This window comes from Anopheles moucheti, chromosome 3, assembly GCF_943734755.1.
Source record: "Anopheles moucheti chromosome 3, idAnoMoucSN_F20_07, whole genome shotgun sequence".
NCBI classification, from domain to species: Eukaryota; Metazoa; Arthropoda; class Insecta; order Diptera; family Culicidae; genus Anopheles; species Anopheles moucheti.
Genome location: NC_069141.1, coordinates 61,708,294 through 61,733,016, shown reverse-complemented (window position 1 = coordinate 61,733,016; position 24,723 = coordinate 61,708,294). Strand labels below are relative to the sequence as shown.

Sequence of the window (24,723 nt, the reverse complement as noted above, 5' to 3'; positions counted from 1 at the left end):
ATGTATTCCTCACTGCTGACGATTATCACAAACACTACTGTATGCAGCCTTTAAGCCGATTAATAGATGGAAAGAGTGTTTAGTTGCCACCTTCTTCAAGATCTGCCGTCTGGCGAAGACCGCATGGGGCACTCGTTTTACAGCTCTAGACAATTATGATACATTTAACATCGCATAGATATAGATATAAAAGATTTCAATTAAAGCAATTTTCAAAACAATTCATTTTTAATCTCAACTTATTCAATTCAACTCTCTAAAAATGTTTCATCCTGATAGAGTCGCTAAGAAATTAAACTCCCCATTTTAATTTCGTACGGCGTACCTAAAGCATCAGCTAATCAGGAATGGCTAGTGGCAAGTAATGCTTTAATGAAATAATTAACAAACATCCACTATTGCTGCCTTCGATTTGCCTCAAGCAAAGTAGTAACATTGACGTATATACCTAGCCGTTTTAGATAGAAGTTATTAATGACTTATTCTAATAAAAATCCGCTTTAAATATTGGAGCAGCTATGTCAACCTGACGTTCTACATCATTGCTGTAGTTAATTAGTATCCTAAGGTGCAATATAAGGAATTTTATATCCTTTTTGACTAGACTCTTTGACTTTTTCGCTATTTAAGTATAAGTTAAACATCACTAGTGTGCACTATTTTGAGCAAAGTTTTAAAAACAAACCGAATGCACACATTCAAACGAGAGAGCGATCTTTGGGGAAAAATTACTCATCATGTAAGGATAACACTGCAACCATCAACTTCACAATACTTCATGCGGTAATCCTTACAGCTATTCATACCTACCTAAGATACCCTTACCCCGAAGTACCCTTAAATGTTAACATACAATTCGGTGATTTCATTATTACGAATGTAAATTTATTTACAACATCTCCTTACATCTTTCATATCGGAGATTTTTTCTTATGCTCCAGCGACGAAGTCAGAGTTAGCCTCAATGAAGTCCAGGAAGAACGACACACGGGCGTACACCGAGGGCATACCGACCGCGCATCCAGCAGCAGATCCGAACGACACAATACCAATCTGGAGGCTTCCACCATCCTGGACGGCCAGCGGGCCTCCAGAGTCACCGTTGCAGGCCGAGCGACCTCCCTCACCGCTCAGGCACACATTCTGGGGCTCGATGAGAACAGCGTTCCAGCTGGCGATACAATCGGCATTGGTCATGATCGGGTTGGTGGTGTACATCACAACGTTTGAAGTATCCTGGTTAGCATCAGACGTACGTCCAAAGCCGGATACAGTTCCAAGGAAACCTCCGAACTGACGAGTGTCCGAGCGGGCGGGCAGACGGGCCGGCTGTATGCTAGGGCTGAACACGATCTGTTCATCCAGACGCACCACAGCAACGTCGTTACGAATGTTAGCGGAGCTGTACGCTGGATGGGGGAAAACACCGGGGCCCGAGAATCGAATACGCTGCTGGGTCGGTTCCACCACGTTACGGTTGTGGGCGCCAATGATAGCAGTACCTCCCGAAGCCAAAATACCGGCCGTTCCAACCACGCAGTGAGCAGCAGTCAGAATGAAGTTGTTGGTAAGCACGGAACCTCCGCACAGACCGCTCGTAATGATGAACTCACTGATCAGAGCGATCTGGTACGGGAACTGACCGGGCGTAGCTTCCTGTCCATTGACGACACGATGCGAGGGTAGCATCTTGCGGTAGATCTGCATTTCAGCTGGCAGACGCTCCCAGTAGTGATCGAACTCCTCGATCGGACGCACCTTGGACCAATCGATATCGATCCATTCCGCGCTGGCAATGGCCAGGAGACCAACAAGCAACACGAAGGTTTTCATCTTGAAACTGAATACGATACCTTCCTCAGACCACCTTCTTATATACCAAACCCAATCAGAAACCTTCGTGGTGTTTGATGTTTTTGTGATAACTCGTAATCTTCATCGGAGTTTCCAGTGTGGCTTATCAATGGTAAATCCGATCAGGTGTTCAGATCATTAAACCATGCTTACACTGTGCTCAGCACAATTTGCTTTAAAAGATATCACGTCATGCCAGGGAAGCAAAATCGATTAATAAAATTGAAATTATTGTGAAATAGAATTGTTTGATTAATTCTTGTTATAATGGCAGCTTACAATGACCCTTTTTTCATTACGGGATAACGGTCTGGATGGGGTTTTGTACAGGTCCTGTCGTGCAGAACCGCAGTTGATGCTTCAGGATACACTTTTACTAAATGCTTCATTTATGCATCATAATTTTCAATTGCAATGATCTACCAGCCAAACAACTTGCATCATCCTGATTTACCTGGCTGGTGGATCAGGTTAAAGCTACTGATACGAAAATTTATGATAAGATAAAAACAAACATGGCCTTCCGTGATCGTATGAACAAACAAACCTATCTCAAAAATAACCGTGAACGAAAAAATAAATTAGCAAAACCTGGGAAACCCCTGATTACGTTAAAGGTGATCGTGTGCTTGCTAACAATACAGCGCTCAGACATGACCAAGTAACAGATGATAAAATTACGCTCATACCGTTAACTGATTAGCCACCAATTTATCAGCCGCTTTTAAATGGTTACGATTAATTGACGCATTGATATTTATGTTTTTATTAGCGGTGCACAATGATGTAGCACACATTTGGGAACGCAGATAATTGCGTTGTTTGAAAATGTTTGTAGATGTTTGGTGCGTTCTTGACATGGCCACTAGTTCTTTTCAGTCGGTCTCGGTTGAAAGTCCTCTGGTGGAACTATGAAAATTAAGTGCTCAGAATCAGAAGAATCTCCCAATTAAAGTGTCTTCACACTTGATTATAGAGTGCAAAGCCAAAGGGGAAACGTATAACAGAAAAAAAAACTAGTCAGACAGTTGATATCTCCTTACAATATTTCAACCATTTGCTCGACTATAGTATTCAAACTATAGTATAGACATCGGTTCCACACGACATAACTGGTACCAACTTCCATCCGGACCATTTAGCATTAACAAAAGCTCATAGTGCCCCTAAAATAGAAGGATACTAATTTGCCGGTAATTTAAATCACATTGGTTTATCACACACATTGTTCCTTTCCTTTATGACGCTGAAGTCAATTCCCTCCCATTATGAGTGTACATCCGGTAGGATTACTAACATTCGATCGATGTAGCTCCGAGTAATCAGAGTTGTCTGGAGCATTGTTGAGCACAACTATTTTTAAGCAAATAGAACCTTTATTGAACTTTATGTTTTATTTTTTCTTTTGCCAATATAAAACATATAAGCAGCATAATTGCTTAACCTATTTATTTATATTCGTACCAGGTCGCATCACTGGTAGTCTATACGTTCGTGAGTAAGGTAACTTCCCGTATTAATTATGTAAGCGACGCACGTTTTATTGGTTTAGAATTTGTATGCTCACTTCATTTAGTTCATTTTTTAGCAATACGTAAACAATACATATTCTTCACCCTTTCTGACTGCATTGGATATGCTCTCGGTCTACCGGGGATTTCCACGAGCAATCGATCGGATTATAATGCATAGACATTCGTGTTACATTTGGTGATGTATTTCCTATGTCGAAGCTTGCAATTTCATTGCTTGTTACATCTATCTCTAGCGACTGTACCGGTATGAACCTTAAGTCTAGCGCTTTTAAATTATTATTATTAATAAAAATAGTTTTGAGGTTTGGAGGAAAACGTTCAGTGCTCAACACGATGGACGTTAGCCTGTTGAACGACATAATGAGATGCTGTAGATTAGCCATACCGGCTACACTTTCGATTGTAAAATTGGACAATTGATTGAACCCTAAGTACAGCTTTGATACAATCGCTGAGTTATTGACACATACTGGACACATTACTAAATTATTTCTAGTCAACAAAAACTCTGACAAAGCTGGCAGATACCATTCGCACAAATCGAGATACGTGAGCTTATTGTTATACATATCAATACTGTTTAGCGTCTTGTGGAATAATCGCCCCGCAACCGACCTGATCTTATTGCTGGCAAGATGCAGATATTCTAGCTTAACAAAACCAACAAACATTTTTAAATCTATGCTCGTTAAACGGTTTTGAGACAATACTAACGACGTAAGAGAACCGTAAGCACCGCAATGTTTTGCCGCAGTATTCACCACGAACCGTATCCTGTTTGACTTCAAGTTGAGATTTTTCAGACGCGAATTTTCACAAACACTGGCCAAATCCAGCTCTCGTAATTTGCACAATTTTATTTCTATAAAAACTAGCAATCGTGCTTGATTTATGGTGCGTGGCACTTTTAGTAGATTGCAGTATGAAATAGACAGCTCACTGATGGTACTGTTGGCCTCGAAATCGATGTTACTCACACTGGTTCTATCGATTAAAATGCTTTGCAACGTCGTTGGTACACTGATCCATCTGACAGCATTGGAATTTTTGATGTACAAACAAGCGACAAAACTCGGCACATGCTGCAGTACCGACTGGTCAACGTGCTCGATCTGCAGGTCCGTAAGAACGATTTTGGGAATGTATTCCGGGATGTATTGATACACTAAGCTATCGTCTACCGAGAGTTTTATGATTTCTCAAAATATTTCCACACAACTAATGCGCATTGCATCGATACGGTGCACAATCGTCAACATCCTGTAGGCAGAAGGAATAAAATACAGGTAGTTAAATGAAAGTGAGAAGTTCTTAAAATACAGCAGTTCATTGGGATAGGAACTCAAATGCACACCAAATGAACGACAAACGATGCATAGCACTTTGTTACAACTGCGTTCAATGCTGTTAAACTGCGACACTGCTAACGAGCATCGGTTGATACCCATTTTATAGAGCCTGATGGTCCGAAAATATATATCAGTTACGGTCATCAAGTAGTTATTTTCTCGTTACTGTTCGAGTCAAATTACTTAGCTTGAAATACGACATCATAGATCAGGTAAACGGCAAACCATTTGGGGCTAAATCTAGTGCCATCCTTGCAACAAGACGAGGTGCAATGGAATGATCTTCCCCAACAGGGCCTCTGTTGGCGTGGAAATCTTTCCTAATATTTTAGCGAACCATGTAGGGGCAAGGGAAACTGTATCGACAGGTCTTCAGGGAAATTTCAGGGACCTTAAGGTTGTTGACTATATCAAGAGGAGCTGAACCTGTGTGTGACATCGGATGCAGTCGTTCATGAAGAAATGCATTCATGGTTAGAATATCCACGAATATGCTGACAAACAAGCCGAAAAGGTTTGAAATATGCTGTAATTCATTTTGGCTGATAGCACTGAAAATGCTCCCGGCTCTACCGGCGTTTTTCACGAGCAATCGATCATATTTTAGAACATTTTCAATCGCGTAACATTCATTGACGTACCCACATCGAAATTTGAAATATCATTAGCTTTAGGATTTATCCTCTCGAACCGAAGTTCGATCCTACTTTTGTTGATCCTTCCTGGTTGCAGGGTACAATGCACACGTCTTTCACCAACTTTACCACTTGGAGTTTGATCGACGATTAGACCTAAACTCCCCGTCGAAGGGCAGAATGATAACTGAAACTCCCTGTCGGAGCGTAGAACGATAACTGATTTTTGTATGGACACGCTACCATTTTGTACTATTTTCTGTACCCTCTGTCACCTCTTATGTGTCAGTATGTGTGTCTTCATTTCCACAAAATACATGCTTCGTGAATTCCTATCCCTTTGTTCTAATTTTATCGATTCTCCGGTTTGGGTTCCACTGCAAACAAGGATTTCATTGTTCTCGTCTTGACGTGACCAACTTCCCAACCATCATTATATTAGTTCACCCTAATCACCCTAGGTGACGCGTTTCGTATCCTAGCTAATCAGGGCGCACTGGTCTCCACAAGTTATTCGCACATTCGGGGACCATTTTCATGAGGTTACTATCAATTCTGAAATCTGACAAAGCTGGCAGATCGTAAGAGAATCGTAAACGACGCAATGCTTCGTTGATTTGCTCACAACGTACCGTATTTGTTTTTTCTTTTAAATCGAGAATACTTAATCGTGAGTTATCACAAACACTAGCCAAATCAAGCACTCGTAATTTGGATGTTCTTATTGGTAGTACAAGTAATGATCGCGCATGATTTATAGTAGGTGGCACTTTTACTAGATCACAACGTGAAATCAACAATTGGCTTATTGAACTGTTGCTTTCGATATATTCGATCCTACCCAAAATGGTTGTATCGATCGACAGGCATGTCAAGGCATGTCTTGAATATACCGGAGATTCTTACCGAGATTGAAGCCAATTGATAAAATTCGATACATTCTGCAATGCACTGCACGGTTAAAGCGCTCGATCAGCAGGATTGTCAAAAATTCTTCGGTGATTCGGTTCTCAGTTCAATCAACCATCAGTCACCTGTATGTTGAATGAAAAAATGTTTGCAGTACAATAAGAGATAGGTAGCACTTAACTACCCGACAATATTGTAGGTCTAGGAATCGGATTAACGAAGTCACCACTCGACATGAACTGCACTAGAAGGAATTCTACTTGGCACGAATGAAGTGAGTAAGGGAATACACTGTTATACAATGTGCCGGGGCAATATTCTTACCTGTTCCGAAGAACAATAATCCAATTGCTCGTACTCACCACATCGTACAACTGCGTCGTAAGTTTCTCCTATATACTATTTCCCCAATATACTAATAAACATTTTAACAACATTATTATTATAAGCGAAGAATCATGTGTTTATTGATATGCTGACGATTTAGGGAGCAGCGACGAAGTCAGAGTTGGACTCGATGAAGTCCAGGAAGAACGACACACGGGCGTACACCGAGGGCATACCGACCGCGCATCCAGCAGCAGATCCGAACGACACAATACCAATCTGGAGGCTTCCACCATCCTGGACGGCCAGTGGGCCACCGGAGTCACCGTTGCACGATGAACGTCCACCGGCTGCGCTCAGGCACACATTCTGGGGCTCGATGAGAACAGCGTTCCAGCTGGCGATACAATCGGCATTGGTCATGACCGGGTTGGTAGTGTACATCACAACGTTGGAAGTGGCCTGGCTGGCATCAGACGTACGTCCGAATCCAGATACGGTTCCGGTCATTCCTCCGAACTGACGAGCGTCCGAACGAGCGGGCAGACGTGCAGGCTGGATGCGGTCGGTGAAGACGATCGGGGAGTTCAGGCGCACAACAGCGACGTCGTTGCGGATGTTGGTCGGATTATATCCGGGGTGAGCATTGATACCGGCGGTCGTGAAATCAATGCGCTGCTGGGTCGGCTCCACAAAGCTGCGATCATGGGCACCGATAATGGCGGTACCTCCCAGGGCCAGAGTCGTAGCACCGGAGATGACACAATGGGCAGCGGTCAGGATATAGTTGTTGGTAAGTACGGAACCTCCGCACAGACCAGTTCCGGTGGCGAAGTTGCTCAACAGAGCAATCTGGTACGGGAACTGACCGGGGGTGGCCTCCTGTCCATTGACGACACGGTGCGATGGCGTGGCGTAACGGTAGATTTGGAGCTCCTGCGGCAGACGGGCCCAGTAGTGATCGAACTCCTCGATCGGGCGCACCTTGGACCAATCGATGTCGGCGTTGGCCGCAGCGAACAGAGCAACTAGAAGCACGAAGGTTTTCATCCTGAACACGACACTGAGTGAATTTGACGATTCAGAAGCTTTCCTTTTATAGGTACCGAAGAAATATACCCAAAGATTAGCCATCAACGGTCAGTCCTATCGATGAAAAAAATCTTCCTGTTGGGTAATACCCGTTAGATAAGGCGTCACGGTACACGTTCACGCTTCATTTTCAAATTGAAAAACTTGACGGGAAATACCGATTGTGACTGAGCATGATATTTTTGGCGAGGGATAATTCGAGGAGATTAAAACTGTTATACAGAGCCAAGATAACGGTTTGGCAAAACAAGGGCCAAACGATGACGTATTGTGCCGTAGTAGCTTCTGTGATGAGTGGCATGTGGCCGTGTTGAGCGATATAATGATTTCGAGACTTCGACAGTATGACGTGCACAGTTATACTGGTTTTTAGAGTATCCTTATACGTAAAATAGTATATATAATCTACTGGTGGGCTGGATTTGGCTAAATGTCGCAACAAATTTAACGAATTCTATCCGAAAGGTACATAGCGAGTATCAGAAGAGGGCATGAGAGAATTCCCAAGCATACGATTGTAAAGGATTCTTGAAGGTTCTCAATTCTCGTACAATTCTGAAAGCCGGTGTCGATGTATGTATCACTTCCACTAACGATTTCCATTAAATTTACGTTGTCGATGCCTGAACTCCTGTAAAGAGGTCTGCAGTCAGATGTGATCCTCATCCTTTGCCCAAGGTTACTATCTCTACCCATCTCTTTACATCGCATTGTAATTGTCTCTTTACATCGTAATGTACATAATGAAGATAGTCAGTCAGTCAGTTAGTCCTACGTATGAGGGATTGGTATAGCTGAGATATTGGGCCGGTCCTGTCAAATGGAGACCGGCGCCGCTAAGAAATACACCACTAGAACGCCCTAAAATTCGTAAATGCATTCAGCATTCGCAATAGCCCTGGTAGACAATAGTAGACGAAGCTTCCTTACATCTTCGACTAAGGAAGCGTGCTGGTTTAATTAGTCTTCGGAGAGAAAATTTCATATTTTGAAAGTAACGTCAGATTCTTCCTCATACTGAATCTTGGTTTGGCTTCCCGTCATACAATCCATGTTGAGGGCAGGTTGCAGAGAGACTCGGAGCTCCTATATGTTTGTGGTGTAGAGTATAACTCCATCAGATGCGGTACTATCTACTACAGGGTGTTCAAGGTAAATAGACCATTTAACCATTAGATGGCCAATGGCCACTCCAGTGATCTCTCATCTTTCAGTGAACATTCCAGCATCTATCTAGCCATCATTTCCAGTATCCTAATCTAGCCATCGGAATTGAGCCGGAGGCTTTGTTCAAAGAAGGACGATGGCATCACGTCCTCTTCTGATGGCACGCACCCGAACACCTTCACCGTCTGAGGAAATTTGGTCTGCGGCTCCCGCGGAATGTCCGAAGAGCAGTAGGCCAGCTATCAGTTTTTCTGGACGTCTGGGACGTCTCGGATCTTGCTACACGAATTGGAACATTTGATACATCTTATTATTTTCAGAGTTGCACAAATGTTGCACGTTCAACACACAATAAATAATGTATATCAATTCTATTATCTCATAACAAAACATTTGCTTTTTATATTTTGAACATTTTAAGGCGCAGCCACGAAGTCAGAGTTAGCCTCAATGAAGTCCAGGAAGAACGACACTCGGGCGTACACCGATGGCATGCCGATCGCGCATCCAGCAGCAGATCCGAACGACACAACACCAATCTGGAGGCTTCCACCATCCTGGACGGCCAGCGGGCCACCGGAGTCTCCGTTACAGGCCGAACGACCACCCTCTCCGTTCATGCACACATTCTGGGGCTCGATGAGAACAGCGTTCCAGCTGGCGATACAATCGGCATTGGTCATGACCGGGTTGCTGGTGTACATCACAACGTTGGAAGTAGCCTGGCTGGCATCCGACGTACGTCCGAATCCAGATACGGTTCCGGTGAATCCTCCGAACTGACGAGCGTCCGAACGAGCGGGCAGACGTGCAGGCTGGATGCGGTCGGTGAAGACGATCGGGGAGTTCAGGCGCACAACAGCGACGTCGTTGCGGATGTTGGTCGGATTATATCCGGGGTGAGCGTTGATACCGGCGGTCGTGAAATCAATGCGCTGCTGGGTCGGCTCCACAAAGCTGCGATCATGGGCACCGATGATGGCGGTACCTCCCAGGGCCAGAGTCGTAGCACCGGAGATGACACAATGGGCAGCGGTCAGGATATAGTTGTTGGTAAGTACGGAACCTCCGCACAGACCAGTTCCGGTGGCGAAGTTGCTCAACAGGGCAATCTGGTACGGGAACTGACCGGGGGTGGCCTCCTGTCCATTGACGACACGGTGCGATGGCGTGGCATAACGGTAGATTTGGAGCTCCTGCGGCAGACGGGCCCAGTAGTGATCGAACTCCTCGATCGGGCGCACCTTGGACCAATCGATGTCGGCGTTGGCCGCAGCGAACAGAGCAACTAGAAGCACGAAGGTTTTCATCCTGAACTCGACACTTAGTGAACATAACGATTCAGAAGCTTTCCTTTTATAGGTACCGAAGAAATGCACCCAAAGATTAGCCATCAGTAGTCAGTCTTATCATTCGATATGATGCAAAAACTCTTCCTGTTGGGTAATTCCTCATGAGTAAGTAAACGGTACACGCCTTCATGTTCTGACAACAAATGGAAAATCTTTACGGGAAATACCCCCGAAAGATATCGAATCCGAGTGCGTGGGATATTTTTGACGAGGGATAAATTTAGATTAATACTGTTATACAGGGTCCTGATAACGGTTTGGCAATACAAGAGCAAGGAGATGACGCTGCATTAAATCCCTGGTGAATCGCAGATGATATAACGTTTAGATTAATCTAAACTTAAACCATTCGTAATGCCGATATACATTCCGAATTTATTTATATCACCAACGTATTATTAGGTGACAGTTCGTAACCGTTGTTTCAAACTATAAGTTTTCAAAAATAATATAATTTACTCACAGAGAGAATATCTATCGACTCATCTTGAAAACATATTTAATGATGAATAAAGATAGGACATACAGTTTCTAGTTTCAAAAGTTCACACGGCAGGTATGTCGTACATGTTTTGTCAAAATTATTTAATTCCTAGCCTAACTCTTCTACTGTTTTGATTCCATTGATGAATAAATATTACAGTGAGAGATAATGGCGAGCCCGATTAGCGTCCATTTATGTTCGCTTAACGCAAGTCATTTTTACGTCAATATTTTCACGCGTACATGATAGAACCTTATCAAGAATAAATTTACAATTGATTATCGCTGGTATTACCCAGCCAAGAGGCCCGACGATAAATTCGCACCCAAAGACGATTACATGCGGATTGATAAACTGTACCAGTTCACTATAAAAGGAACGTACAACTGGGTTCTTCTGTACTAAAGTTGTCAGGATGAAAACCGCCGTGCTTCTTGTTGCTCTGTTCGCCATCGCTAGCGCCGAATGGATCGATATTGATTGGTCCCAGGTGCGCCCGATCGAGGAGTTCGATCACTATTGGGCTCGTCTGCCAGCTGAAATGCAGATCTACCGCAAGCTGATTCCGACCCACCGTGTCGTCAATGGACAGGAGGCTACCCCCGGTCAGTTTCCGTACCAGATTGCGCTGTTGAGCACGTTCCCCACCGGAACTGGGCTGTGCGGAGGTTCCGTACTTACCAACAACTATATCCTGACCGCTGCCCATTGTGTCATCTCCGGTGCTACGACTCTGGCTACGGGAGGTACTGCCATCATCGGTGCCCATGATCGCAGCGTGGTGGAGCCGACCCAGCAGCGCATTGCTTTCTCGGCCGCCGGTATCATTCCTCATCCGGATTATGCTTCAACCAACATCCGCAATGATATTGCAGTTGTGCGCCTGAACTCCCCGATCGTCTACACCGACCGCATTCAGCCTGTGCGTCTACCCGCTCGTTCGGACACTCGTCAGTTCGGAGGAATGATCGGAACCGTATCTGGATTCGGACGTACCACGGATACTGGTGCAGCATCGACTGTTGTGATGTACACTACTAACCCAGTCATGACCAATGCCGATTGTATCGCACGTTGGAACACCGCCGTGATTCAGGCCCAGAACGTGTGTCTTAGCGGAGACGGTGGTCGCTCGGCCTGCAACGGAGACTCTGGTGGCCCGCTGGCCGTCCAGGATGGTGGAAGCCTCCAGATTGGTGTTGTGTCGTTCGGATCTGCCGCTGGTTGCTCCGTTGGTATGCCCTCGGTGTACGCTCGTGTAACTTTCTTCCTGGACTTCATCGAGTCCAACTCTGACTTCGTCGCTGCTGCTTAAGATCTCACAAACACATCCACAGATGCGTTTTCAAATATATGTATGCGTTTAAAAAAACACCACGGTTTACATAATTTTTTGCTCGATTTATAAATAAACATATTTAACACCGTTATTACCCCCAGTATGTGTAATAACGTGTGTAATAAAAAGGCAATTGCAGCTGCAAGACCCTGGCAGGTCTGTTGCAAAATTATGGAATTACCAATAGGTGGCGCTGTCGGCGGTTAGAGTGCGGTTATGTGTAACCCAATCGTCAACAGCAACTTTGAAGAACAGCTGCGTCAAACGAACGCATACCAGCACATCACTGATAATATTCCTCTAAAACATTATTACCTACATAAAATTGATATTAAATGACGGTAGTTCCAGTTCAGTTTTATCGTTTATGCGTTAACAAAGCATGTGGTCTCATCTATCGCTCAGCATTTTTTGTCTGCTACAAAAGTCCATCAAACCGCTCTAGGTCAAGCACCGTCGTCTGCCAAAGTCAAGAATTATCTAATCGGAGAGATTTGTGTCAGCCTTTGAAATGAAAAATTAGACCATGTGTCGTACATCTCGGGCTTTACAGATTCCAACTTTGACTTCACTTCTGCACCTTAAAAGAAGCGAGGGAAATCAAACTCATTTCTAGTTAGGAGTTAATTCTAACGCGAGTCTAGTTATCCACAGAGTTGCATTCGAACTGAAGAAGCAATTGCCCCAAAGGTTGCTCCACACGTTAGACCGCACCGTAACAAGTACAGTGAAACGCCGATTTTTCGTGCACATTGTGTGTATAAACTAGTGTATGAAGGTCGGTTATCCGGGTGCTATTTAACCGAGTGTTCGATTATCCGTGCTATTCGTGTTTGACAGTTCCAAAAGCAATCAACACGGTTATTCAAAGAAAAAAAGGTCCAATAGTAAATGATCGATTATCCGGGGCCGGATTATCCGTGAGCTCAAAAATAACAGGTAATAGTAAATTTTGATTTGTTTACCATTGACTCGTTTTGCCCGAAAGGAAATTGAGAGTTTTCTATGAACAATTTACCGAATTAAACATTCTGGAGGACGTATCATGATGATGATGATAACAAACAACAATCCATTTATTAACACGTTCAGCCATAGTCCGCATACATTATACAATAATATTTATCAAGTACAGATGTACCTATTATCCGTGCTTCCCAATTATCCGGCAACCAATGAGCCGGCGGAGGATGAGCACGGATAATCAGCGTTCCACTGTACTTTAACTAGGATACCTGTGCACTTATTATGTCTTTTACAAATTACAGTCGATTGTGGATGGTATTATGCGTGCGGCTAAACGTTTTATATTCGTTTTTTTGTGTTTGACAAGCTTAATATGATGTACTAATCTTGTCAAAAATTGTATCCAAATTATTATATTGCATAGCTTTCAAATGGAAACAATATTTTCCAAGTGTTTGAGAATTGCATGGTTTGGAAAAAATCAAAAGACTCCAATATGTTGATATTCTGAGTGTATATCCAACATTCAGCTGCTCCATTCCATTGTAACATTTCAGTTAAAAACGACAGTAAGCTAACAATTTAATTATCTGTAGTATGTCTAACTCTTACCGTTTCACTTTGCATATCTTACTAATAACAGCACAAACCAGCATTGATCGAGTCCCGGTTATGTCAATTCCTCAGCTCTAACAACACTTAGTAGTGCGCCCTTCGAACATCTTTGCGTTTACTGTTAAGCTTCGTAAATCGCTCACTAAATCTGTAAAACAGCTCAGACATACTTATCATTCATTTCAAACGCTGCAAACACATATCAATAGCTCGGTATCATTTCCTGGAATTTGCGGTTAAGATTTTGGACGTTATCTAAGCGTACATTTAGTTTGTAGCGCAGTCTAACTCCATGAGAATTAACCAAAAAGGCTGAGATTTTGCAATATGTCGCGTGATAAACAGCCTAAAGATTGCTTATCTACCATTGCATTTCTACGGGACCTATAAATGGGGAGCTTTTGCATCGCTGCGGCCACTCAGTGTTGTCAGGATGAAAACCTTCGCGCTTCTTGTTGCTTTGTTCGCCATCGCTAGCGCCGAATGGATCGACATCGATTGGTCCCAGGTGCGCCCGATCGAGGAGTTCGATCACTACTGGGAACGCGTGCCAGCTGAAATGCAGATCTACCGCAAGATGCTACCTACCCAACGTATCGTCAACGGACAGGAGGCTACCCCCGGACAGTTCCCGTATCAGATTGCGCTGTTGAGCACGTTCCCCACCGGATCCGGGCTGTGCGGAGGCTCCGTACTTACCAACAACTTCATCCTTTCCGCTGCCCATTGTGTCATCTCTAGTGGTACGACACTGGCTTCGGGAGGTACTGCCATCATCGGTGCCCATGATCGCACCGTTCAGGAGCCATCCCAGCAGCGCATTGCTTTCACGGCCGCCGGTATCATTCCTCATCCGGGTTATACTTCAACCAACCTCCGCAATGATATTGCCGTCGTACGCTTGAACTCCCCGATCGTCTACACCGATCGCATTCAGCCTACTCGTCTACCCGGAAGCTCGGATACTCGTCAGTTCGGTGGCATGATGGGTACCGTATCTGGATTCGGACGTACCACGGATACTGGATCGACTTCGCCAGTTGTTAGATATACCAGCAACCCAATCATGACCAATGCCGATTGTAACGTACATTGGAGCACTACTCAGGTTCAGGCCCAAAATGTTTGCCAGACCACAGACGGTGGTCGTTCATCGTGCAACGGTGACTCCGGTGGCCCACTAACCGTCCAGGATGGTGGAAGAAGTCTTCAGATTGGTCTTGTGTCGTTCGGAGCTGCTTCTTCTGGTTGCTCGGGCCCTATGCCAAAGGTGTTCGTTCGTGTTTCGTTCTTCCTAGACTGGATCCAGGCCAACTCTGACTTCGTTGCCTCTCCTTAAAATGTTTAAAACATAATCATGTGTTTGATAAAACATAATAAACTGAATCAATGACGCTTAACACTAAATTCGTTTCACTTTTATAAGTACAGGCAGACCCCGAGGAACGTTATTATAGCGGTAAGCTATAACCCGGAAAAAATCCGCGTACAGGCAATCCTATATACGCATCCTATAAAATACGTTATTATAGCGGACTGCTATAACCCGGAAAAATCCGCGTATCTCGAATTTCCGCGTAAGTCGAATCCTGGTACAATTTCGTTTATGCTTCACAGTTACAGTTCCTTCTCTGCATTTAATTTATTCAGCGAAGCTGGTGAATTTTAGAAAGAATAAATTAATATAAATTAAAAACAAATATTTTATATAACACCGAATAGTATTTTCGACCAACTTTTCACGTTTTTGCTTAGATGTTGTGCTATAAACTAGCTCCATCTACCATACTTTCTCTGTCCAGTATTGGGTGGTTCGGTGTCATTCTAATGACAAGCCCAATAAAGTCAGATGAGTTTAAATCGCTGTAAGGTAGTGGCTTTATCGTAGAGGTCGTCATTGGAGCGACTCCTCAATAAATCACAAATTTTCCCAAAATTCAAAAAGGCAGTCCCATAGATAATCGTGGACTCGGTTACGTGGGTTTTTAATTCCGATAGTTCAGTTAGTTCAGCTCAAAATTAATTTATTAAATTATTTAAAAAACTGATTGATAATGGGTTAAATTCTGATACAATAAATTATTGGTTATAACTAGGTTATTATTTTCTTTCAAAAAGTCACATAAAATGCTGAAAAAAAGAAAAAGAGAAGAGAGACCACTTCATAACTTTTGATTAAAAATTATATTGTACTAACATTTGACACACGCAGAATTGTAATCTGCATTTAAAATGTTCAAGATACGTCATTTGTGTTAACGGTCGTTTCGGCACAGTTTTCGCCCATTCAAAAGTTCATTCCCACAATGAACACGTTCCATGAACATGAACCGTACCGAATGAAATGCTGCTTGGGTAGTCGAACACACCATCATCTGTCACAATCATCATAACCGCGGCTGTTGTGTTGTCCTGCTGGTGGATTTATTAAATAAAAGTAATCGAAACGTTCTAGAGGTTCAACCTAAAGTTTAAAAGCATTGCGATCCCACATTGAGCAATCACCACAACGATGGCACTGTCCCAGGTAAGTGCAAAGTGTGATCAACAGTCTTAGGTTCCCGTACTCCACGTACTAGTTTTCGCATACGAGCGACATCCACCACTTTCACGACCTTTGAACACCGCGAGTATAGTGGCGAAATTCATACCAGTTGCGTGGACTTTGGATTGCCGTCCGTACCGCCCGCAGTGTTTCTTTCCGTGTCCCATCGGCCTTTCATCTCATAATCGCTAGTCATCATTGTTGGCGGAGTCTTATCGGATCCGTACCGGTCGAAGTCTGTTTACCCTTTGCTTGTAACTTGGAGGTTTGGTTAGGAAAGGCAAGAAAATCAACAAAAACCTCTCCTTTTGGTGAAGACGGTGAAAGGTTTCCATCGTGGCAAATATGCCCGAAAGGCATTTAGGCTTAATTTAAACCCAGTATGGAACGAATTGGGTGGTTGAGGGATTTTGTGTTAAGCTGCATTTTCATTGATGTACTATGAAATTTGATAAAAACCGGTTAAATGTAGTCTTATCTATGCGGACGGGTGTAGTCTTGTGATCAAGGTACGCTTCCGTCCCTTCACAAATCACGTCACTTCTACCTTCCACGGTAGATAACTGGTGGACATGGTACGACCGAACGAACCGTGATAAGGAAATGTGCCACACTGTGCTGAAGTAAGTGAGTCCGTCTACCGAGTGTGCCAATTTTTGTTCCCCCATCTCATCATCCTTATACAAAATCAAAACAAACGAGAACGATGTTTTTGTTTACCGTTCCGAGTGAAAGCTATTTCCACACACTTCCCGACTCCCGAGCGTTGGTGGTGTTCTAATCAAGATTGCTAACCATTCCGTCTTTCGCTTGATCATTTCAGTTTATGAAGCTAGCCGCACGTCCGGCATGCCGTGCCCTTTCGTCGAAGGCGGCACCAGCGCTAGACGTTTCCCCGACCGGTCCCTCCTTTGCGCTCAGCGATGAGCAGCGTGAGATTGTGGACCTAACGAAGAAGTTTGTGCGTGAGGAAATCATTCCGGTTGCTGCCCACCATGACAAGACCGGCGAGTATCCGTGGGCCATCATCAAGAAGGCATGGGAGCTCGGGCTAACTAATAGCCACATCCCGGCAGAAATTGGTAAGAGATTGGTTTTTCGGTCGCAAACTTGCTCCAAAGCTGTCTGGCAACGTAATGATTTTGTTAATTCTTCCCCCACAGGTGGAACTGAGATGTCAATCGTGACTAGCTGCCTGGTTGCTGAAGAATTTGCGTACGGTTGTACCGGTATCATGACCGCAATCGAAGCCAGCGGTTTGGGAGTATGTGTTTTGTTGTTCGGTCTCGTAGTATGAGCATAATTAACGTTCAGTGTTTCTGTTTTACCCTTCCGTAGCAAACACCCGTCATCCTTGCCGGTAACAAGGAACAGCAGAAAAAATACCTCGGCCGTCTGCTAGAGGAACCGATGGTGGCAGCCTACTGCGTGACAGAACCGGGGGCCGGATCCGATGTGAACGGTGTAAAAACTCGCGCCGAAAAGAAGGGTGACGAGTACATCCTGAACGGTCAGAAGATGTGGATCACGAACGGCGGTGTTGCGAACTGGTATTTCGTACTGGCGCGCACCAATCCCGACCCAAAATGTCCCGCCTCGAAGGCGTTCACTGGTTTCATCGTCGAGCGGGACACACCCGGACTGACGCCGGGTCGCAAGGAGCAAAACATGGGCCAGCGTGCCTCGGATACGCGTGGCATCACGTTCGAGGATGTGCGCGTACCGAAGGAGAACGTGCTGGTCGGTGAAGGGGCCGGTTTCAAGATTGCGATGGGTACGTTCGACAAGACGCGTCCACCGGTGGCAGCCGGTGCCGTTGGTTTGGCTCAGCGCTGTCTGGATGAGGCGCTAAAGTATTCGCTCGAGCGTAAGACCTTCGGTGTACCGATTGCCGCACACCAGGCCGTTTCGTTCATGCTGGCCGATATGGCGATCGGTGTGGAGACGGCACGTCTCATTACGATGAAATCCGCCTGGGAGGTCGATCAGGGTCGCCGGAATAGCTACTACGCCTCGATTGCCAAGTGTTACGCGTCGGACATTGCTAATAAGATTGCCGCCGATGCGGTGCAGGTGTTCGGTGGCAATGGGTTCAACAGCGAATACCCGGTGGAGAAACTGATGCGTGATGCTAAGATTTACCAGATCTACGAGGGCACATCGCAGATCCAACGGTTGATCATCTCTCGCAACATGATCGAAGCTGCCAAACAGCAGGCGTAAGCTTTGGTTGTACTTTCGCTTAAGCTTATCAGTGGGCTCGATCCTTACATTGTCGTAAACCGTGTGCATTATTCGTTTTTATATAAAAGTTTTGTTTCTGTTAAATTCTACATCACTACAAAGCTGTTAACACATAGACTGGGTGTAATAAAATTTATATTTCTTAAGAAAACGCGTAAGGTATTTGAAATCATTAAAACTACATCGCTCAGTAATGAATGTGCCCAGAAAATGAGGATTTGAGCTGATATGATATATGATATCCTAACTGTATGAATTAATAAGAAATGGCTATTACATTTTATCTTTAGACTTATATCCTTATTCACAAAAAGATTTTTATACATTGAAAAGAAACTTAGATTGATTTTCAAATGTCAATTTTTCGAATTCTTAATTATGACCAACACGGAAGCACTGTTCCGAATTCGATTGTGCACAGCGGTTGAACATCAAGGACAACTTTTATTGCAGATTTTTTTCAAATTAAGCGAGAACTTTCTATACAATTTAAATTATACTCATGCGTGATTTGGCACTTTGAAATTTTTATTAATTAAGGCCATTAGAAACCATTTAAGCGTTTAAACGCTCTATAACCATCTTAAATCTATCTGTAAATGTTACAGTTTTGAAGCATTTTAGCAATCGTGTTTGAGACATCACGACATGTTTTTACAATCTCATGTGCGTTGGTATTCCCGATTATATTAGTCAATTGTTCAGTTAGTTACTTCCCAAAAGAATCAATAGTATCCTGCAGCATGAGTGTTCAACAGTATGCGCGGCAGATCACCGTTGGTCTTGGAACCGTTAAGTCAATCCTGGACTGATTCACGCTATCGATCCATATAGGCATTGGTCAATCCCTTGTGCAGTGTCACAAGGATTATACGGGGTGAGTGCTGCGGTATCGGTTCTCATAACAAAAATGGCGCCAAAACAGTACGCAATCAAAAAACAACAATTACGCGAAAACCTAAATCAACTTCATTCATAACTATCGGTTCCAATACACAAACGCGCCAAATGCCTATTATCAGTGACTGGAAATGGATGGTTTTTTCCTCTTCTTTGCTCGCATGTTAGCACAAAATAAAACTTAATGCAAACCACGCTTCGATTGTTAGTTAGTTCGATTGAACTAAACTTCGCAAACACGTTGATCATGACACGACTGTCAAAAGTCAGTCAGTGTGCTATTGATCTTCGTCGATCATACGAGTGTGAAATTTAAAAATAATACACATTTGCAGAGGAGCACACATCGCGGATAATATTTATAAAGCCATGGAACTTTAGCGTGCACCATTAATTTCAACGAAATTTGGAAAACTTCATTATGCATGATGGAGCACATCACCTTACCTTATTTCACTTATATTAACCACAACGCTGGGAACCAAAATTCACCTCGCCCCAACCCGCTTCCGGACGAAGCTGATGGTTCCGACGGTTCCAATGACTTCAAGTAATTCGAACGGTTCAGAAGTGTTCCAGACGATTTCGATTGATTCCGGTCCAGATGGTTCCAGACAGTTCGTTCTTTTTCTCCAGAATCGGAACCGTAGTCTCGATAACTGGAACCAAACCAGAATCGTGAGTGCACTCCAGTGAACCTATCATTGATGCGCATAGATGTGCACCCATTTCCGGATTGTGGAGTGAAATTAATCTCGTGACCCACCATTAGTGCACATAGATCGGGGGGAATTGTGGGCCTAAGTAGCGATGGAGTAATGGTGTTGACGTGTACGTTACAAAGACCTTATGAGTAGAAGGGGAGTGAGGACTCCTTTAGCAAGCCAAGACCGCCTAGAGGTTATATCGCCGGATTAGTCATTAATTGATGTTTTTTTTAACATTGTTAGTAAAGAATATTTTAATATTTGGTTAATCTCTCAAATCTAAACATTGCTTAATGGTAACAAGAAATAAAATTTAAGAAAGATAATTTTAAACATAATAATACTCACTGTAAAAGAAACTTTTCTAGCAGTAAGCAATGAAGAGCAGGCAGACAGTGCAGGGTTCGCCATACGCGCTGTAACGTTGTACCCCTAAGCTCCCTGTATGCGTTCAACCCCTCCACCCCAACTCCCTATACCGTCAACATAACCCAACCCCATTGACAGTGACAGTGAACAGCATTCGCAGGCCAAGATCACGAATATGTGTGTCAGTATGTTTCGGTGGAGCAGGCTCGCGTGTGCTCTTTTTCGCCCGGTTTTGCTCATTCCGTCACTCTCCCTATTACACACACTCTCTCACTCTCGCTTTTCTCGCGCGCTATTACGTTTATCGTCCCCCTTTTCCCCACCGATTAATCAAGCCCCTTCCCTTAGAAGGGGGGCTTTATCACCACAAACAAAGGAAGCGTTACACAAACGAGCGGTCAAGTATTGCGAACCCCGGTGCGAACCACTACCAAACCGGAGCGAATTAGCGAATCGTGCGGGGAAATGAAAGTGAGACGGAGATGTTTTCGGGGGTTCGTTTCCTTTCTACACACCCGTGGCTGGGCTGGAACGTGTAAAGTACAATAAAAACATCCCCTATTTCGCTCTCCGTTCCACCCCACAAGGGCACAACATGTATGCGAGGCGCCATCAAATCGGGTCGCGAAATGATTCTCTTCACATCCACCCATCCCTTCGCTTTCCTACCAACCGTTTCTGCTTCTTTTATTCTGCAGTAATTTCGCGCTCCCGTTCTTGCTACCGTGGCTTTAAGGCGAAGCTTGCTTTGATATTTAGACGTGGTGCTGCTGATGTTGGTGATGTGCGTGTTCGCTACCACTTGGAAGACCAATTCCTCTATCGAATACAGTGTTTTGCCTGCCTTAGACCACGCACGTACACAAATATAAAATAAAGTACGATAATTTCTCGATTTCCATCGCAAACATCTCTACCCCTTCCTAAACACATTGATCGTTCTGTATGTGCTTGTTTTTGCAACGCGATTTCTTTCCCGCGGTTGCGAATTCTTGCCTTTGCCCCCGTTTCTATTTCTATGGAGTTTCTTCCTGATAGAGCCGAATGATTTTCTTCTAAAACATACTGCTCCAACAGTGTGCGTGAGGGGGAGAGTTTTGCCTTATTTCCGTTATCGCTCGATTAACACCAACCGGCAGGGTTTGGGGTTGTGCATTTCAAATGTTGGTCAAATGCAGTTTGCGAGCGTTTATCGCAATATGGACGACTTCAAGCTTTAAAGGCGTGCGTGCTGATTAGAAAGAGGATTACAGCTGCGTAAAGCCTGCGAGATGACTTAGGGGGAAAGATAAAAAGGCCAAATGAATCATTCTAATCGTTTTACACAGTGCATAATTGATCACCAACTCATGTAATACGTATCCCCACCAAACAAATTATGATCATAGTACGCACAGGGGTGTGCTCTTCCCTGTGCTGGCAAAAGGGAACGCGGAAAGAAGGGAATTCATGGCAAATTCCCCTTTTACCTAATTTTCAAACTTTTTGCGAGCACCTTTTTTCTCTCTCATTCAACCCCAATCCCATTCCGGTACACCCTGCCCATTACCAACACAGTGACAGAAGCCTCCTTTATTCAAATGTTCTTGGCGTTTTGCGTTTCACCACCCAAAGCCACCTTTGTTTTTTCCACTGCTGCGTTCTACGTGCTCGTGTGCATGTGTGTGAGTAAGAAGGGGAAGAAGGGGTTGAACGATGGGGAGACACGTAACACGCACCAACACAAAGGCAACACGTGTCGCTGAGATAGTGGTGTGAATTCGGAAAGAGCCAACCCTTGCGGAAGGGTGAGTGAGATATCTTTTTGTGCAACGCACCACGATACGCAAGTGTGTGAGCGCGCGTTTTGTTGCGTTTTAGTTTTTTTCCTTGTAGAGTTTTTTTTGTATGCGACACATTCGCTTCCCGTTTCGCATTTAGACGTGCGTTTGAGAGTACGACGACGGACGGCTTGCAATGTGTGTATGCGTGGAGTCTACAGTGATGAACACGTGGTCGGTAGATAGAATTAGGAAGAAAAACTTTAATTTTAATTTTAAACATTTGGAAATGTTCTTTTAGTAAACTCTACTTTTAACTTTGTATGCCTTTAGCATTATTCTTATCATTATTCTTAAATTGTTTGCTATTCTTGTATGATATATAGGCAGCCGCCGAGATAAACGTTAGTTCTTATATGCGGATTGGAAGAAATGCGGTTTTTGGAAATTTTACACATAAATTTGATGTAAGCGAGACGATCCTGTGATGTATTGATTGCTAGCATCTACTGAAATGCGGAATACATAACGAGCAGAGAAGGAAGTTGACTCTGCCACTTTGAAGTAAAAGCAATAATGCACCAGAATTCATCATACGCGAATCTTTAGCGCATTGTAGCGGCCCACTATGATAGTGTATTTCGAGGACTGTCTTTACAAAATTGTAGCGTGGTTTTTCGTTATGCTTTTTTTTGGAATATCTACCAACAATAATAATATTGTTCAGGTATGCAATTTCTATTATTCTTTAATGATTTTTTTATATTTTTCATAACTGATTTACGTATTTGAAATCTAATCACATTCAAAGCTATGTCCTTAACCTATGAGTCACCTGTTCCAATTGTACAGTCGTTACATGGAAAACTCGTGAAAAGTTTTTATCTATAACATTCATATAATAATAGAAATATTAAATTACACATTATTATGATCAGCCATCATAATAACGTTTATGAATGGCTATCGGAGATAGCCAAATGGTCTAGTATGTTGTCCTTGATTTAATATTGAAAGAAAATGAAACTTATTCACTGAGTCTTAGCCTCGTATTCATTATGCTTTAAACCCTTCTATTAGAAAACAAAATCAAGGATTTTTCAATGATTGAATGACAATTTATCTCCCCTGCAAAAAAAATGACAAATTACAATGGCATGAGTTTTTCGTTTTCCATTAACTCCACCAATTTTCTGGTCTTAAATGTTAGCGTTGTTATTGCTCAAAACTAAGCTAATGACCACTGTCATATTTTCTTTATCGGTTAATTCTCGAGTGAGAACGATATGAGCAGCTTCTGAACATGCCATATTAGGCTGAAGCTCAAATTTTCCATATCAGGCAAAAAGTTTAAGTAAGGAGGAGCTCCTGGGAACCAGAGATGCATTGTACAAATTTGAAACAATAAAATGTCAGAAGGGGTGTTTTCGTAGCATTGAGAGTGGTTCGTTTACAGTAGCGACTTGATTGATAAGCGGACTACGCAACCACGGAGGACCTCGAGTTCGCAAGTGCACAAAGTAACAAATCTTTTTAAAATAAAAACATTTCACCAAGGCCTCGTTTGTTTTTTCACTTAGGTCCCCTGGGAGTCCGCTTCTGGTCCCAACAAGTGTAGTTCTATTACTGCTCCTTACGCGTAATAACGAATTAATGAAAATTCTTTCTGAAAATTATAAGAAATTAACTAAATCTAACTAAAACATGTAGTTTGTATTTGTATTTAAGATAAATAGCGCATATATATACAATTATACAAGTGGTTATTTGATAACATTTTTTTTCGTATTCAGCTCAGTTTTCAGGTGAAAAATAAAAATTGTGTCCAAGCAGTTTCACACTGCATAGCGAAGCACTACACTGTTACAGTAGACTAACAAAATTCAAATGAAAAAAGAAAAACACGCTCGTCCATTGATGTTGTTTTTACGCGCGTCACTGTACCACCCCTGTCTGGTACGGTGGATGCGAAATCTCCCTTGCGAAACAGTATGAGAAACGAACCGGCACCGGTGTGCGAGTATGGGTTGGCCGGCAAACAGTGTGGCGATCTTTCGTGCACTCTGCCTCCATCCCATTCTCCCAGTCAGCGGCACTGCTGGACGGCGCGCCGGAAGGGCACCGTGGGGGGTAGTATGTGGTAAGGGCAATGTGGCGCGGGACGGCCAGAGGCCAGTGGTAGCGGTAACCGGTAGTTTGCGCGTTCTAAAAAATATCTAAATATTTTAGAATCCATCGTCAGTATGTGTCAGTGCGCGACCGTGAAACAGACGTACCTTTTTGCCGTGCGGGGCCGTGTGTTTCGTTATACTTTTTTTCTTCTGCGGTTCGAGGTTTTCGGTCGTCGCGGCGTACGTGGGACAAATAATTAGCGCGTTTGCTTAGAATGCGCCCGCGAAAGTGAGAATATGTGCGTACGGGTGTGTGTTTGTGCGCGCGTAAGCGGAAGGAAAGCACAAAGGTAATGCAAAACGAAAACAACATCAACACGGCGAACAACGGAGAGCGAAAGTTTGGCTAACTAGATCGGACGAAAGCAAAAGGCTATGCATCAGCTCACGTTGCTCTACGCGC

The 24,723-nt window shown here is 43.6% G+C and overlaps 6 protein-coding genes across 6 annotated transcripts; 3 read left to right on the top strand and 3 right to left on the bottom strand.

Moving 5' to 3' along the window:
- Nucleotides 1-930: 930 nt before the first annotated feature.
- LOC128301603 (brachyurin-like) lies at nt 931-1,833 on the bottom strand. Its single transcript, XM_053038172.1, has one exon. It carries the CDS (start codon nt 1,831-1,833, stop codon nt 931-933), a length of 903 nt encoding a protein of 300 aa, XP_052894132.1.
- Nucleotides 1,834-6,765: 4,932 nt separating this feature from the next.
- On the bottom strand, nt 6,766-7,674 carry LOC128303046 (brachyurin-like). Its single transcript, XM_053039897.1, has one exon. It carries the CDS (start codon nt 7,657-7,659, stop codon nt 6,766-6,768), a length of 894 nt encoding a protein of 297 aa, XP_052895857.1. The 5' UTR covers nt 7,660-7,674.
- A 1,610-nt stretch (nt 7,675-9,284) lies between these two features.
- Nucleotides 9,285-10,199, bottom strand: LOC128305556 (brachyurin-like). Its single transcript, XM_053043058.1, has one exon. The coding sequence runs from the start codon at nt 10,176-10,178 to the stop codon at nt 9,285-9,287; it is 894 nt and encodes a 297-aa protein (XP_052899018.1). The 5' UTR covers nt 10,179-10,199.
- Nucleotides 10,200-11,116: 917 nt separating this feature from the next.
- LOC128305557 (brachyurin-like) lies at nt 11,117-12,019 on the top strand. Its single transcript, XM_053043059.1, has one exon. The coding sequence runs from the start codon at nt 11,120-11,122 to the stop codon at nt 12,017-12,019; it is 900 nt and encodes a 299-aa protein (XP_052899019.1). The 5' UTR covers nt 11,117-11,119.
- Nucleotides 12,020-14,039: 2,020 nt separating this feature from the next.
- On the top strand, nt 14,040-14,963 carry LOC128300893 (brachyurin-like). Its single transcript, XM_053037137.1, has one exon. It carries the CDS (start codon nt 14,058-14,060, stop codon nt 14,961-14,963), a length of 906 nt encoding a protein of 301 aa, XP_052893097.1. The 5' UTR covers nt 14,040-14,057.
- A 1,044-nt stretch (nt 14,964-16,007) lies between these two features.
- LOC128302010 (probable medium-chain specific acyl-CoA dehydrogenase, mitochondrial) lies at nt 16,008-18,558 on the top strand. The gene is made up of 4 exons (XM_053038720.1): nt 16,008-16,151; nt 16,993-17,251; nt 17,333-17,433; nt 17,508-18,558. The coding sequence occupies exons 1-4, from the start codon at nt 16,137-16,139 to the stop codon at nt 18,390-18,392; spliced, it is 1,260 nt and encodes a 419-aa protein (XP_052894680.1). The 5' UTR covers nt 16,008-16,136; the 3' UTR covers nt 18,393-18,558.
- The last annotated feature ends 6,165 nt before the right edge of the window (nt 18,559-24,723 follow it).

Excerpts from the sequence above, each read along its gene's own strand:
- LOC128301603 (XM_053038172.1), bottom strand. The coding sequence starts at position 1,833 with ATGAAAACCTTCGTGTTGCTTGTTGGTCTCCTGGCCATTGCCAGCGCG.
- LOC128303046 (XM_053039897.1), bottom strand. The coding sequence starts at position 7,659 with ATGAAAACCTTCGTGCTTCTAGTTGCTCTGTTCGCTGCGGCCAACGCC.
- LOC128305556 (XM_053043058.1), bottom strand. The coding sequence starts at position 10,178 with ATGAAAACCTTCGTGCTTCTAGTTGCTCTGTTCGCTGCGGCCAACGCC.
- LOC128305557 (XM_053043059.1), top strand. The coding sequence starts at position 11,120 with ATGAAAACCGCCGTGCTTCTTGTTGCTCTGTTCGCCATCGCTAGCGCC.
- LOC128300893 (XM_053037137.1), top strand. The coding sequence starts at position 14,058 with ATGAAAACCTTCGCGCTTCTTGTTGCTTTGTTCGCCATCGCTAGCGCC.
- LOC128302010 (XM_053038720.1), top strand. Across the intron at positions 17,252-17,332 it reads CCACATCCCGGCAGAAATTG|GTGGAACTGAGATGTCAATC; the intron begins GTAAGAGATTGG and ends CTTCCCCCACAG. Across the intron at positions 17,434-17,507 it reads TCGAAGCCAGCGGTTTGGGA|CAAACACCCGTCATCCTTGC; the intron begins GTATGTGTTTTG and ends ACCCTTCCGTAG.